This window comes from Aptenodytes forsteri, unplaced genomic scaffold, assembly GCF_000699145.1.
Source record: "Aptenodytes forsteri isolate BGI_AS27 unplaced genomic scaffold, ASM69914v1 Scaffold82, whole genome shotgun sequence".
In the NCBI taxonomy this organism is placed as follows: Eukaryota; Metazoa; Chordata; class Aves; order Sphenisciformes; family Spheniscidae; genus Aptenodytes; species Aptenodytes forsteri.
The window spans coordinates 6,049,411-6,060,860 of NW_008795490.1; the positions used below are offsets into that span (position 1 = coordinate 6,049,411).

The following is an 11,450-nucleotide window of genomic DNA, read 5'->3' on the forward strand; positions in this document are numbered from 1 at the left end:
GAGGGGAGGGCATGGGCTGGGCTGGGCTGGGCTGGGCTGGGATGAAGGCAGCAGTTGGCTGTAGCAAGGCTGGGAGCCATGACGGGGATCAGAGGGGCAGAGGCAGTATGGGGGCACGTCATTGCCGACCCTTCTGTCACCTCCTAGAGTGGATGCTGGGGTGGGGAGCTGTCACAGGGCTGCATAGCTGAAAGGCTGAAGCAGGGTTCCCAGAAGCCACGTGCCCCTACTGTTTCATGGGTGTTCCTGGAGCCTCCTCAGCACTGCTTTGTACTTTACCCTAGCTCTCCCCCAGCCACGTACTCCCACCTACATTGTCAGCCATGCCTCCAGTGCCTGGCAAGGCACCCTCTTCCCTGCATACATTCCTCTTTCCCCTCCAGCTTGAGGACTACATTATAGATCATTCCTCAGCCCGTATCCATCTCGCCAGGTTAAGGAGACTCCTTTTTTCCCCTACTTTTTTTTTTCTTGTACTTTCATTTTGAAAGAAACTGTTGACTTACACACGTTAGTAGTATTTGTGTCATACAGACTTTATTGTCCTAGATGAAAGCAGTCCAACTGCTTTAGGACTGAGCTTTTCATGGATTAATACAGTGTGCTGGCAAGCAGGGCAAAGTAACCCACCGTGAGCTTTGTGCTCGTATTTCTCCACACTGCACGCAAATAGGCCCTTAGCAAAGATGGGTCATGTGCTTGGAAGTGATATAAGAAGTACAAGCTTCTTCCAGAGCTGACAGCATTGTAGCATAGTGGCACAGCACGTACCAATACTAACCAGGAATGGGAACCTGAGTGACCAAGTTCACGTGGAGGGCCAGCAAGAGACAAGATACTCTGAGACTTAGACTTGACCACATTACCCAAGTTAAAAGAGAAGTTTGTGATAGAGCCGGGACTTGAAGACAGGTTTGTTGTCTAATTCAGTGCTTTAACCACAGGTCCAACCTTCCTTTTTGATGTAACTAGTTTTAGTTGTCTGTGTACAGCTGCTTTTGACCTGACTAAATAATACACAGCCACTCTGTCTTGCATGTGAGTCCTGCATAACTCACGCAGTAACCTGTACTAATCTTGACCTGCCAAGTTCAAATTCAGTTAGTTGTGTTGGGATTAAGTCACCGCAGAAAAAAAAACCAATAACCTATAGGAAACTTTCTCTTTCCTTCCTTCATTTAATTAAGCCTCCTATCCCAGACCCAAACAATATGAGAGATTTTGTCAGCTACCCAACAGCTGGTAATGAACGGCTTCACTGCACGATGAAGCGGACAGAAGATGACCCAGAGGTCGGTGGTCCATGTTATACTCTGTACCTGGAATACCTTGGGGGACTGGTGCCTATCCTGAAAGGACGTCGTATCAGCAAGTTGCGGCCAGAGTTTGTCATCATGGATCCTAAAACAGATGGAAAAGCAGGTAGAATTGAATTGTTGCTCTGTATAAAAAAATATTTAGAAATACTTCAGATATTAAATCCTCAAGAGTTAAAGAAAATCTGTATATGCAATATGGAAGGTGGCATCTGATATTTTTTTTTCTGATGTGAAAAAAATCTTTAGCATGACCTAGGCTCAAGCCTCTGAAATTATACCATGTCTTCTGTTTTACAAAAGGGAACTTGTATTTTGAATAGTGGGGAATAGATTGCTAATTAGCAGAAAATATTCTTTAGTCTCAATTTTGAAGTCGATTGAATGCTATTCACCCCTCTGAATCGTGTTTACTTGAGTTCGAACCATTGGAAATTTGGAGTTTATACTAGGCAGGGTGAAGAACGGTTAATTTTCTCTGTATAGTTTTATCTCAGCTACTGCCTGTGGATCAGATTTATGCTTCTGATGACTGATAGCTGTAATTGATATCAGTTTTCTGAAGCAGCACTTACATTTTCTGGGGCCTGTCTTGATAGATGAAATCTATGGAAACAGCTTGATTTCCACTGTGATTGACAGCTGCAACTGCTCGGACTCCAGCGACATCGAACTGAGTGATGACTGGGCAGCAAAGAAATCTCCCAAAATTAGTCGAGCTAGCAAATCACCCAAACTCCCCAGGTAATAATTTCTTGGATATTTCTTCTTCTTTTTCCCCAGATTTTCCCCTTCCCCTTCCCCTTCCCTTCTCTTCCCTTCCCTTCCCTTCCCTTCCCTTCCCTTCCCTTCCCTTCCCTTCCCTTCCCTTCCCTTCCCTTCCCTTCCCTTCCCTTCCCTTCCCTTCCCTTCCCTTCCCTTCCCTTCCCTTCCCTTCCCTTCCCTTCCCTTCCCTTCCCTTCCCTTCCCTTCCCTTCCCTTCCCTTCCCTTCCCTTCCCTTTCCCTGTCTTGCTGTCTTGACACCTCATAAAATCAAAAGCCAGCTCCATTGGGCAGATAAGAGCCTTCTGGAGGAGTGGGATCCTCTACAGTGTACAGGTCTGGAGTGATCTCAGAGATTGGTGTTGAGGTGGACTTTGGGGAAGGTTCTGGGGCAAAAGGTAATGGGAAACATAGGGCACCACTTCTCCCCAAGCAGTCTCAAAGAAAGATTTTATAAACTTTCCAACCACTACCTCTGCCACATGTAAACTCTTGCCACCATAGGATATATTTTGTCCTTCAGACAATCTGTGTTTTTACCTCCTCTGTGCTTAGGGTCCCTTGTCTAGTTCAAGCCTTTATTTCCTCAGGAGTATTTTCAAATTCATAAGTCCATGCACAGGTGGCATAGATCTGGCATAGGTGGCATTGCTGCTGTGGTGACCTTGCAAGGCAGCATGAACAAACAGATCCTCCTAAACACTGGGTTGACGAGCTTCTGTAATGATATGCAAAATAAGCTTATTACTCGTCTGGTTGCTTTCCTGCCAGCTCTTCATTATCTTCATTATGTACATAGACAGAACCCTCCACCTGCACAGAGCCTCACTGATGTCTTTGATGCTTTTCATAGGCACTGACATCTATCTGCCAGCTTCATGTTATGGGATTGAGGCCCTGATGCCTTCTAGCTGCAGCTGACACTTTTCCAAAGACCTGATATTATGAGCTTGTCCTAGTATGAGGCAAAGCAAATGCATCCCTTTATATGTGAACATAATGTGTGAAATACCAAAGTTTTAGTTTCGTAGTACTTAACAAAACAACCATCAGTTCCTGAGCGTAAAACTGAAATGGCGTGGGAGAAACAGCTCTCCTGCGTCCCTGGTTTTCTGAGACCATACTTTTGAAATGTAACTTTTGTTCATTATTTTTTCTACCAGTGAGCTTTTTCAGGTGCTTGATTTCTTATTCATGACCCCCTTTGTATAGTGGGAGGTAGGAATAACTTTTGGCTTAGAGTAAGAGCACTGATGAAGTTTGTGGAGCCTTGGTTTGCTGTACTAACATGGAGATCTGCCAGCTGAGGTGTCATGTTTCCGTTTCTTGAAGCTTTGCTCAAAGTCTGCATAGCTGAAATAGCTCAGCCCTACACCTTTTCATGGATTAGTGGAGGATATATTGTGTCTGGCAGAATTGCTGTAAGCTTTGTTAAATGAATCACAAAGCATCCGGTCAGAGTTACTGCGAGTGTGTCAGGCCTTATATATCTTTAAATTTGACCGGTAACTCTCCAGCCTGTAGACTCTACAGTCTTCAGTAGTCACTTAGAGGACACCATACCAGTTGTCTTCATTACTTCTTTACATTCAAAGACATGAATTTTGTGCATTTTTGTATGCCCGTTGATGATTCTAATTATTGCTTTATATGCAGAATCAATATAGAAGCTCGCAAATCTCCAAAGATGTCACGAGCTGCGCAGGAGATATCAAGATCACCAAGGTTACCGATAAGGAAACCTTCTATCGGTTCTCCAAGCCTAACCCGAAGAGAGTTTCCTTTAGAAGATATTACTCAGGTATTGTGCACGTTGTTACCAGACCTGAGTCCAACTGCATCTCATTCCAGAGGCAGCAAGTTGTGATATAGATCCAATGATCTCTAATAAAAATTTTTCATTTAATTACAGTAACTAGATGGAACAACTAGAGAATTGCATCTTCCAGTTCAGTGTTAATATTTGAAAGTGTCAATGGAATATCAGTTTCATCATATATATATATATCTCTCTCAGATATAATCAATATCAATTATATTATTGTTTAATAAATCTTGGCACCACTAACTTCTGTCAATGTGAATCCATGTGAGAGGTTTTATTCTAGGTGATCTTGTTGGTGTTTGGAAATGTATGTGAAAATGCTTCTTACTCAGTTTCTCAGAGCTGTCCTAATGCCACCATAGTTCTCTGCTTTGCTAGGAATGGCAGAGATAAGGAAATGCTTGCTTCAGAGGGCCACATGTTCTCTATTTCATAATTCATAGAATCATAGAATCGTTTGGGTTGGAAGGGACCTTTTAAAGGTCATCTAGTCCAACCCCCCTGCAATGAGCAGGGACATCTTCCAACTAGATCAGGGACATGGAACAGCCTTAATTGGAAGGAAGACAAGGAATTAGCACTTTGTGCTCTTTGTGGTGTTCATGACCTGTGGGTAAATGAAACTTAGCAGGCTGTAGAACTGTCTGGGTTATTTTATTAATACTAGCCTGCATTCTTTTAGTTTTGTTTTGTTTCATTTCAGTTGTTTTTTTCACTTTTTTCTTTATATTGAAACATTCTAGATTACTTACATAGCACTGGTAGATAGGACCAAAAGTCCTTTGAATAGGGCAGGAGACCAGAGGCTTAGATCCTGCTCCTGATATTGGCAGCGTAACTCTTGGCCTTTGAGAAAATCTCTTGGTCTTTCAGACTCATAATTTGATCACCATGGAAGCAGTGGTTTGGGAAGCTGCTTTGGAAGCTCCAGGAAAAATATGTTTGTCATTATGAGTAATTAATTTCTGTCATATTTATTGTTCTATAAAGTGATTCCTAAGCATAGAACCAGAGGGCAGCGTGCATTACTTCCTGAAATACAGAATAGCCACACTCTTGTGCAGGAGAAGCAAGTGTCTGAAAACAGGCCTGTTCTCACTAAGCAGCCATCATGTTGTTCAGTTCTTCAACAGCTTTGATCAACCTATGTGGCTGTTGTATACATCATTTCTCATGGTGTTCAGATAAGCAAAATGAGACTTCTTAATGACTGGGTATAACAGTTGCTACATAGGCACATTAGCCTGTTTCAATAAAATATAAACAAGAGAAGCTGAAATTGTATTATCCCTTGCAATAGCTTGATTGCTCTGCAGGTTTTTATTCGAGCTTGATAACAGATTTTATTAGGTAAAAATGATCTTGGTTTTGCTTTGCAGCACAACTACCTTGCTCAGGTCACATCTAATATCTGGGGAACGAAATTCAAAATTGTGGGTTTGGCTGCTTTCCTACCAACTAACCTTGGTGCAGGTAAAAGTAAACTCTATTGATTTTTTGCATGTCAAACTCTTTCTAACAAACAACAAACTTATGCCATGTGATTCTTTTTAAGTAAGTGATCAAAAGGCTTCTTTAACAAAGCACTTATTTTCTGTGGACAGTAGGAATTAGATTTTACAAAATTCACTGTAACTAAAAGAGATTAAAATCTATGAGTGCAATGACGAGATGATCAATAAAATGTTAAGTCTCAGCTGTAAGAAAAAGATTAATTAACAGTCAAGCCCAGACCTTTATTTTTGCAGTTTATTTGAACAAAACACAAACAGATAAAGAAAATTTTTGTAAGACTGTAAAAATCGCAGGGTTTAAGTTACTGTAATAGAAATATTTTTAAAACTCAGATTTTTGTAGTCATTTAACTACTAATTATACCAAAATAATGTTAAAAAAGCTCTTACAGCATCATGCTCAAGATTCTTCAAGTTGGTACATAGCCTTATCATTTGGTTCTCTTGCTGGAGCATCAGTACATTGGTAGCCTTCGTTAAAAGTAGCAGTTGTCTAGTCTCTTGACCTTCTTCTGTGTACGCCATTTCTCCCCAGATGGTCCTGTTGAAAGGAAGAAGGCTAAGTAAAGAACAGGGTACCACCTAGCAGAACTGAGCTCTGAATTGAAATATTAATGCAAGTATAGGAGTTTTACGAGCTCTTTGGACAACTTATTTTTTCCTGTGTTGCATTATATAGTTAGGTCAGGACTACATAATGATGCCCTGGATGCAGAATTAGTTAAATAGATATCTTTTGTGGCTATATTGACTACTGTCGGACAAGAGGTGAAGTCCCAGCTACTGGGGAGAGGACCTTCTCTGGCCCAGCCTCCAGGCAAAGGTTGTCCTCTCAGGAAGTTGTCACCCTGGGGACAACCAGTGCTACTACTATAGGGCAGTGGCACATTCTACTTAACAAAGTGTTATGGAAACCCTCAGGTTTGTTCCAGCCACTTTTTTTCAAGTAATTTACTAATTTCTGATGTCCGCATTTGCAATGATTGTCAAAAGATAGTGTAAGAATGACCCTATTGGTTCAGACCAGCGGTCGTTCTAATTCTCTCATTATCAGTGACAGATATGTAGGGAAGGATGTAAGTGTAGAGTAAGTGTGTGGTAATACTTCCTTCAAATGTTCTCCCAGTCTCCAATGGTTTGGGTGCCAGGGACTTCCTGAGCCAAGAGGGGTTTCTTTGTGTGTAGTAACCCTCAACAGATTGCCTTCCTGAGAGCTTTCCAGTTTTCCCCTAAACTCTCATAAGTCGGTAGCATCCTGTGGTGAAGAGTTCCAAAAGTACAATGGAAAAATTATTTTCCTTCTGTAAAAACAGATGTGAATACAAGATTAAGTAATTAATTATTTCTACAGATTATTTAACTACAGAGATGCTGCTTCTATTTAAAGAGAAATAGCTGAAAGTAACAATCTCTTTTATCCTGTTTATGCAGTGTTACATAGTGATTTGGCTAAGAATGGCCCATATATGCATTTGTTCATTAATATATTAGATAAAAATAGTCACAACCCTTCTGTCTGCTTTGAATTGATTCTTAGCTTTAGAAGCTCTTTGTGTAACAGATTTTTTTTTTTATTTCTTGTTACACTCTTTCTCCAGTAATATATAAAACCAGTTTGCTGCATCTTCAGCCCAGACAGATGACAATATATCTCCCAGAAGTGCGGAAGATTTCAATGGACTACATTAACCTGCCTGTCTTTAATCCAAATGTTTTCAGCGAAGACGAAGATGATTTACCAGGTAAGGAGGAGCTGGAGGTCTGCCATGTTATGGGTTAAGCTAGATGGAGGACAGATCACTTGTATCACTAGCCCCCTCTGGTAAACATACAAATCAAAATCCCTTAGTCTGATGGGGTCCTGTAGAACTGAATTAGAATAAGGCTAATACGTATTACGGACATTGTTTTCTAAAATATGTGGGAAATATAATCCATATAATTTTCAAGTTCATTGGAAAATTAATCATCTTCTATTTAGTCCACTAAGAATTCTCCGTAGACTGAAGGCTTGCATTCTGCATCTTTGTAGGACAGAACTGTAATGTGTTGGAAGCCCCAAAGGGTCATTCTTGTGACAGCAAAGCACAGCCTGCTGATAGGAGCTTGGGTTGGAGGGCAGGTTCCCATAAAACTCAGTCACCCTTTGAGAAGTGATAAATGCCCATTTGGATTTTTATCAATACCACATCTTACAGAGAGGCTAAAACAGTAAAGTAGTCTGTAAACAAGGGGGATCAGGAAGAATTTCTCATTTCACTGACATGTAAGGTAGCAGAAGATTCAAGCAGTGCAGGGAAGGCTTGGATGCAGGTGATGTGAATGTGGCAGGTAAAAGGACTGGAAGTACTCAGGACGTTCTCCAATAAAAAAAATAATTCATCATGCCAATAAAATTAACAAATAATAGACAAGAAGATAAATTAATACATTTTCAGAATTTTCACATCAGTGGGGGATTCCTGTTGCCAGGTCACAGGTTTTTGGAACTACAGGAGTGGGCATCATGCCAGTACCCTTTAAGGAGGAGGAGTATGAGCACTGCAAAGCAATTAAAGGCTTGTGCTAGAGTCTATTGAAATAAATGGAAATAATCCCATTATTTCAGACCAAGGTTTTGACTGCTGAAAGCACCAAAGGTTGTGTCTGACCCAAGCATCAGAGTAGTCCTCTGGACTTCTAAGGAAATACTCATGTGCTTAAGATGAAGCCCATTCTTTCATGATTTGGGGCTTGGCTTGCCTAATTTACGTCTACGTGATATTCACCTGTAGAATCTGAAGAAAATAATAGAGACATTGATGATCATATATACATTATGCATAGGAAGCACTCAACATTTTCTATTATGAAACATGGTCCAAGCTGACAGAAAGTAATACAAAAATTAAATAGAAAAAAAAAATTAATATAAAGTCTTCGCATCCCTTCCTGAAAATTGGATTAGATCTGCAATATCAATTCCTTTTATATTATTAAAAGAGCTGAAATGATACTCAGAATTGCAGGTTGGTGAACACCACACAAATGTAGGGAAAATTGTTAGGGAGTTTAGTTACAGTGCTTTGAGAAGGCCAGTACAGGAATCATACTGTCCTCCATAACAGCCTTCGTCTTCTTGTCCACTTCTTTCTTTCTAGTTTCTTCTGAAAATTCATTTCTGATTAGCAAATGGAGGCTACTTATATCTTCAAAAACATTTTTGGGGATATCCTTTCTTAAAGCCTGCATATAAAGGAAATGGGAAAAAATATTGCAGTGTAAATAATGATTAGATGATAGATTAAAAAAAAATAGTAGAAAGCTGCTCTTGGGCAGTGGAATGTTAATAGTGAGGTGCTCTTGGGACAGGTGTTTTTTAATGTAGTCAGTAAAGATTTGGCAAGGCAAATGGACAGTGAATTGATTTAACTTGCAAATTATGCAAGCAAATCAATTGAAAACCATTGGAGAAATGAAAAAAAACATTGGATTTAAACACTTTGGGATATTAAGCAACACCTCGACGAATGAGATTTTGTTTGATAAGGCACTTAATACCCATGACAGCAACATTCTGGGTTGCTCAAGCCAAGCTAACAATTAAACCTCAAGCTCTGGCGGATAAATTGCTAACCTGCAGGCATCAGGATGAAAGCATGGCCTGCCAGCCGAGCACAGAACCACGCTGCCTTAGGGTCAGTTAAGTTTAGCTGTCGGTCTTCTTCTAAAGGAACGAACAGAACTACCATAAAAATTTGCCAGCATAGCCACAGACCTATCTGTACACCTACCATGTTCGTGATTGATGCTGATAGAAGCCTAATGCTATCGAAAATATAATTATAGGGCATAGGTAGATGACTGGAATTTTAATTAGAAATTAATTAGGACCTGGGCAGCGGCTGGAGGAGTCCTGACTAATGGATCTCTTGCCTGATCTGGTCTTGCAAATCAGAGGTCTCCACAGAATTTGGCACACTTAAATTATCCTGGATATGACTCTAGGATCCTGAATATTACTCTAGTCTCTTTTCCTCCCATAAACCTGCTGATGCAACTCGCTTATCATTTTCCATGGTTTTTTTTTAATACAGGAAGACTAATACAGAATCTGCAAGATTCTTGAGAGTTTTAATATAGTATTTACTGTTTCTCCTCATTATTACATTTTGTTCCTTCTTATCTTGACTTCTGCACCTGTACTTAGTTCCAGTGTCCTCATTTCCCTGCTGCACTCCAGCTTTTCAGTGGTAGTTCCTGTTGGAATCATTCTCACCACTTTTTGAAAAAGGGATTGCAAGCAATTGAGCAAGCTCCATACTTGTGCTTAAAATGATCAGAATTGCTTCTTGCCTCACTGTCCCTTGTTCACCACCACCACGTGTGGGAAACTTTTCCTATACACATTTGCTTCTTTTCATGTTTCTGATTGCAGCCTGTCCAAACATTGATACTGAGGTTGCCCTGACTACAGTACCCACTTCTTGAATCTTTTTGGCTTCCCATCTATTTCCTCACATCTTCCCCTTACATTTCCCATCTGGCTTCTCATCTATTTCCTCACATCTTTCCTTACAAATCTTCTTTCAAGAACTTTTATAAGTTTTGTCTGTATTTCATTCCATCATATTCCTCTCTTTGTTTCATCTTTCTTCTTTTTGTGTTACTGGTTGCTTTGTCACCCACTGTACTCAAGATATAATAATACTTCCCTTTTCCCAACTGTTGTCTGTATTCTCCAGTTTTGCTAAGCTCATTGAGTCTGAGGACATTATACTAGATACTCTACAGTGCCTTCTTTTTCTTTTCCTCCACTTCTTTTTTTTTTTGATGACAACAAACGTCTAAGTCAAAACTCATAACTGCTGTCAGATCAAGGCAGGCTTGAGGAGCATCATTTCATCTTCCTCCTGAAGCTCAGTTCAGCATGGCACAGTGACACCTGACTGGCTCTAGAGGGAGTCAGCCTGGGCCAGTGGGGACTTTTTTGGGCCTCACCATCAGGTAGCAGCAGCCCTAGAGGAAGCCAGGAGGCCACGTTAGTGGTCCTAGGACTAGGGGCAAAGAAGACCTGGCAGCAGCCACAGGTCTGTGAGTGGATTTTCCTTTCTGTTGTTTGTTGATGTATTTATTATCAAAAAACTTCCCTGAAAACTAGTGAGTCCTGATTCAGCAAAACTTTTATTGATTTGAGTAGGAGTAGTTAAAATTGGCTGATAACTGGATGGTAGTTCAGACCCATCAGGTAAACTCCCTGCTCTGTGAAAGTCCGTGGCAATCATAGTGTAGACTGAAAGCGAGCTCTGAACTTTACCTCTGAAGCATCACTCCCAAGAAGTTACTTTAAAGCTGACCACCAGCTGTTACAGCGGGAATCAGTGGAGACAGGCTGGCCTACTTGTTCAAACTAAGGTCTGATCCATTGATTTTGGGATCTGATAGCAGTCCATCTGAATGCAGCAGAGCGCTTAAGCAAGTACATAAAGATAGCAGGTAGTTTAAAAAGTCAAAGGTAAAGTGGAATGACAAAGTAGAAAAGACATGCAGTGTTTTTTTCTTCTAACTAGCTTTAAAAAACAGTTTCCCCACAATTTCTGAATTTTGTGTCAATGCTGCCATGAAATTTTCCCGTTAAACATTTTTTAGCAGCCCGCATGTCTTCCACAAGTGCTGAAGAAAACCCAAAAATATGTGAAACACTGCTTCAGGAAAATTCCCTATTTTAGTGCCTGTTACCCAACCACTTGCCTAACTGCTGCAGTCAGCACAGCCTCGCGGCCCCTTGCACCTCTGGGCCTGGGGCTGGGGCAGCCCCACAGCACAGGCCCCACCAGCACTGTCGCATGTGAGGGGCCCCTGGGGCAGAGAAGGCCGGGGCGCACATCCCCCCACGGGGCAGCGGGTGCCAGAAGGAGGATCCAGGGAACTACAGGCCTGTCAGTCTGACCTCGGTGCCGGGGAAGGTTATGGAGCAGATAATCTTGAGTGCCATCACGGAGCACGTACAGGACAACCAGGTGATCAGGCCTAGTCAGCATGGGTTTATGAAA

At 41.2% G+C, this 11,450-nt stretch overlaps 1 protein-coding gene across 1 annotated transcript in view; it reads left to right on the forward strand.

Annotated features, from left to right (window-relative positions):
* The window catches only part of TULP4 (tubby like protein 4), a 128,442-nt gene that overhangs the window by 107,998 nt on the left and 8,994 nt on the right, over positions 1–11,450 (forward strand). The window contains exons 8-12 of the mRNA XM_009281556.2: positions 1,188–1,422; positions 1,916–2,060; positions 3,736–3,880; positions 5,284–5,377; positions 7,017–7,160. Of these exons, the coding sequence (XP_009279831.1) occupies positions 1,188–1,422; positions 1,916–2,060; positions 3,736–3,880; positions 5,284–5,377; positions 7,017–7,160 (763 nt within the window). The remainder of the gene's footprint in view (positions 1–1,187; positions 1,423–1,915; positions 2,061–3,735; positions 3,881–5,283; positions 5,378–7,016; positions 7,161–11,450) is intronic.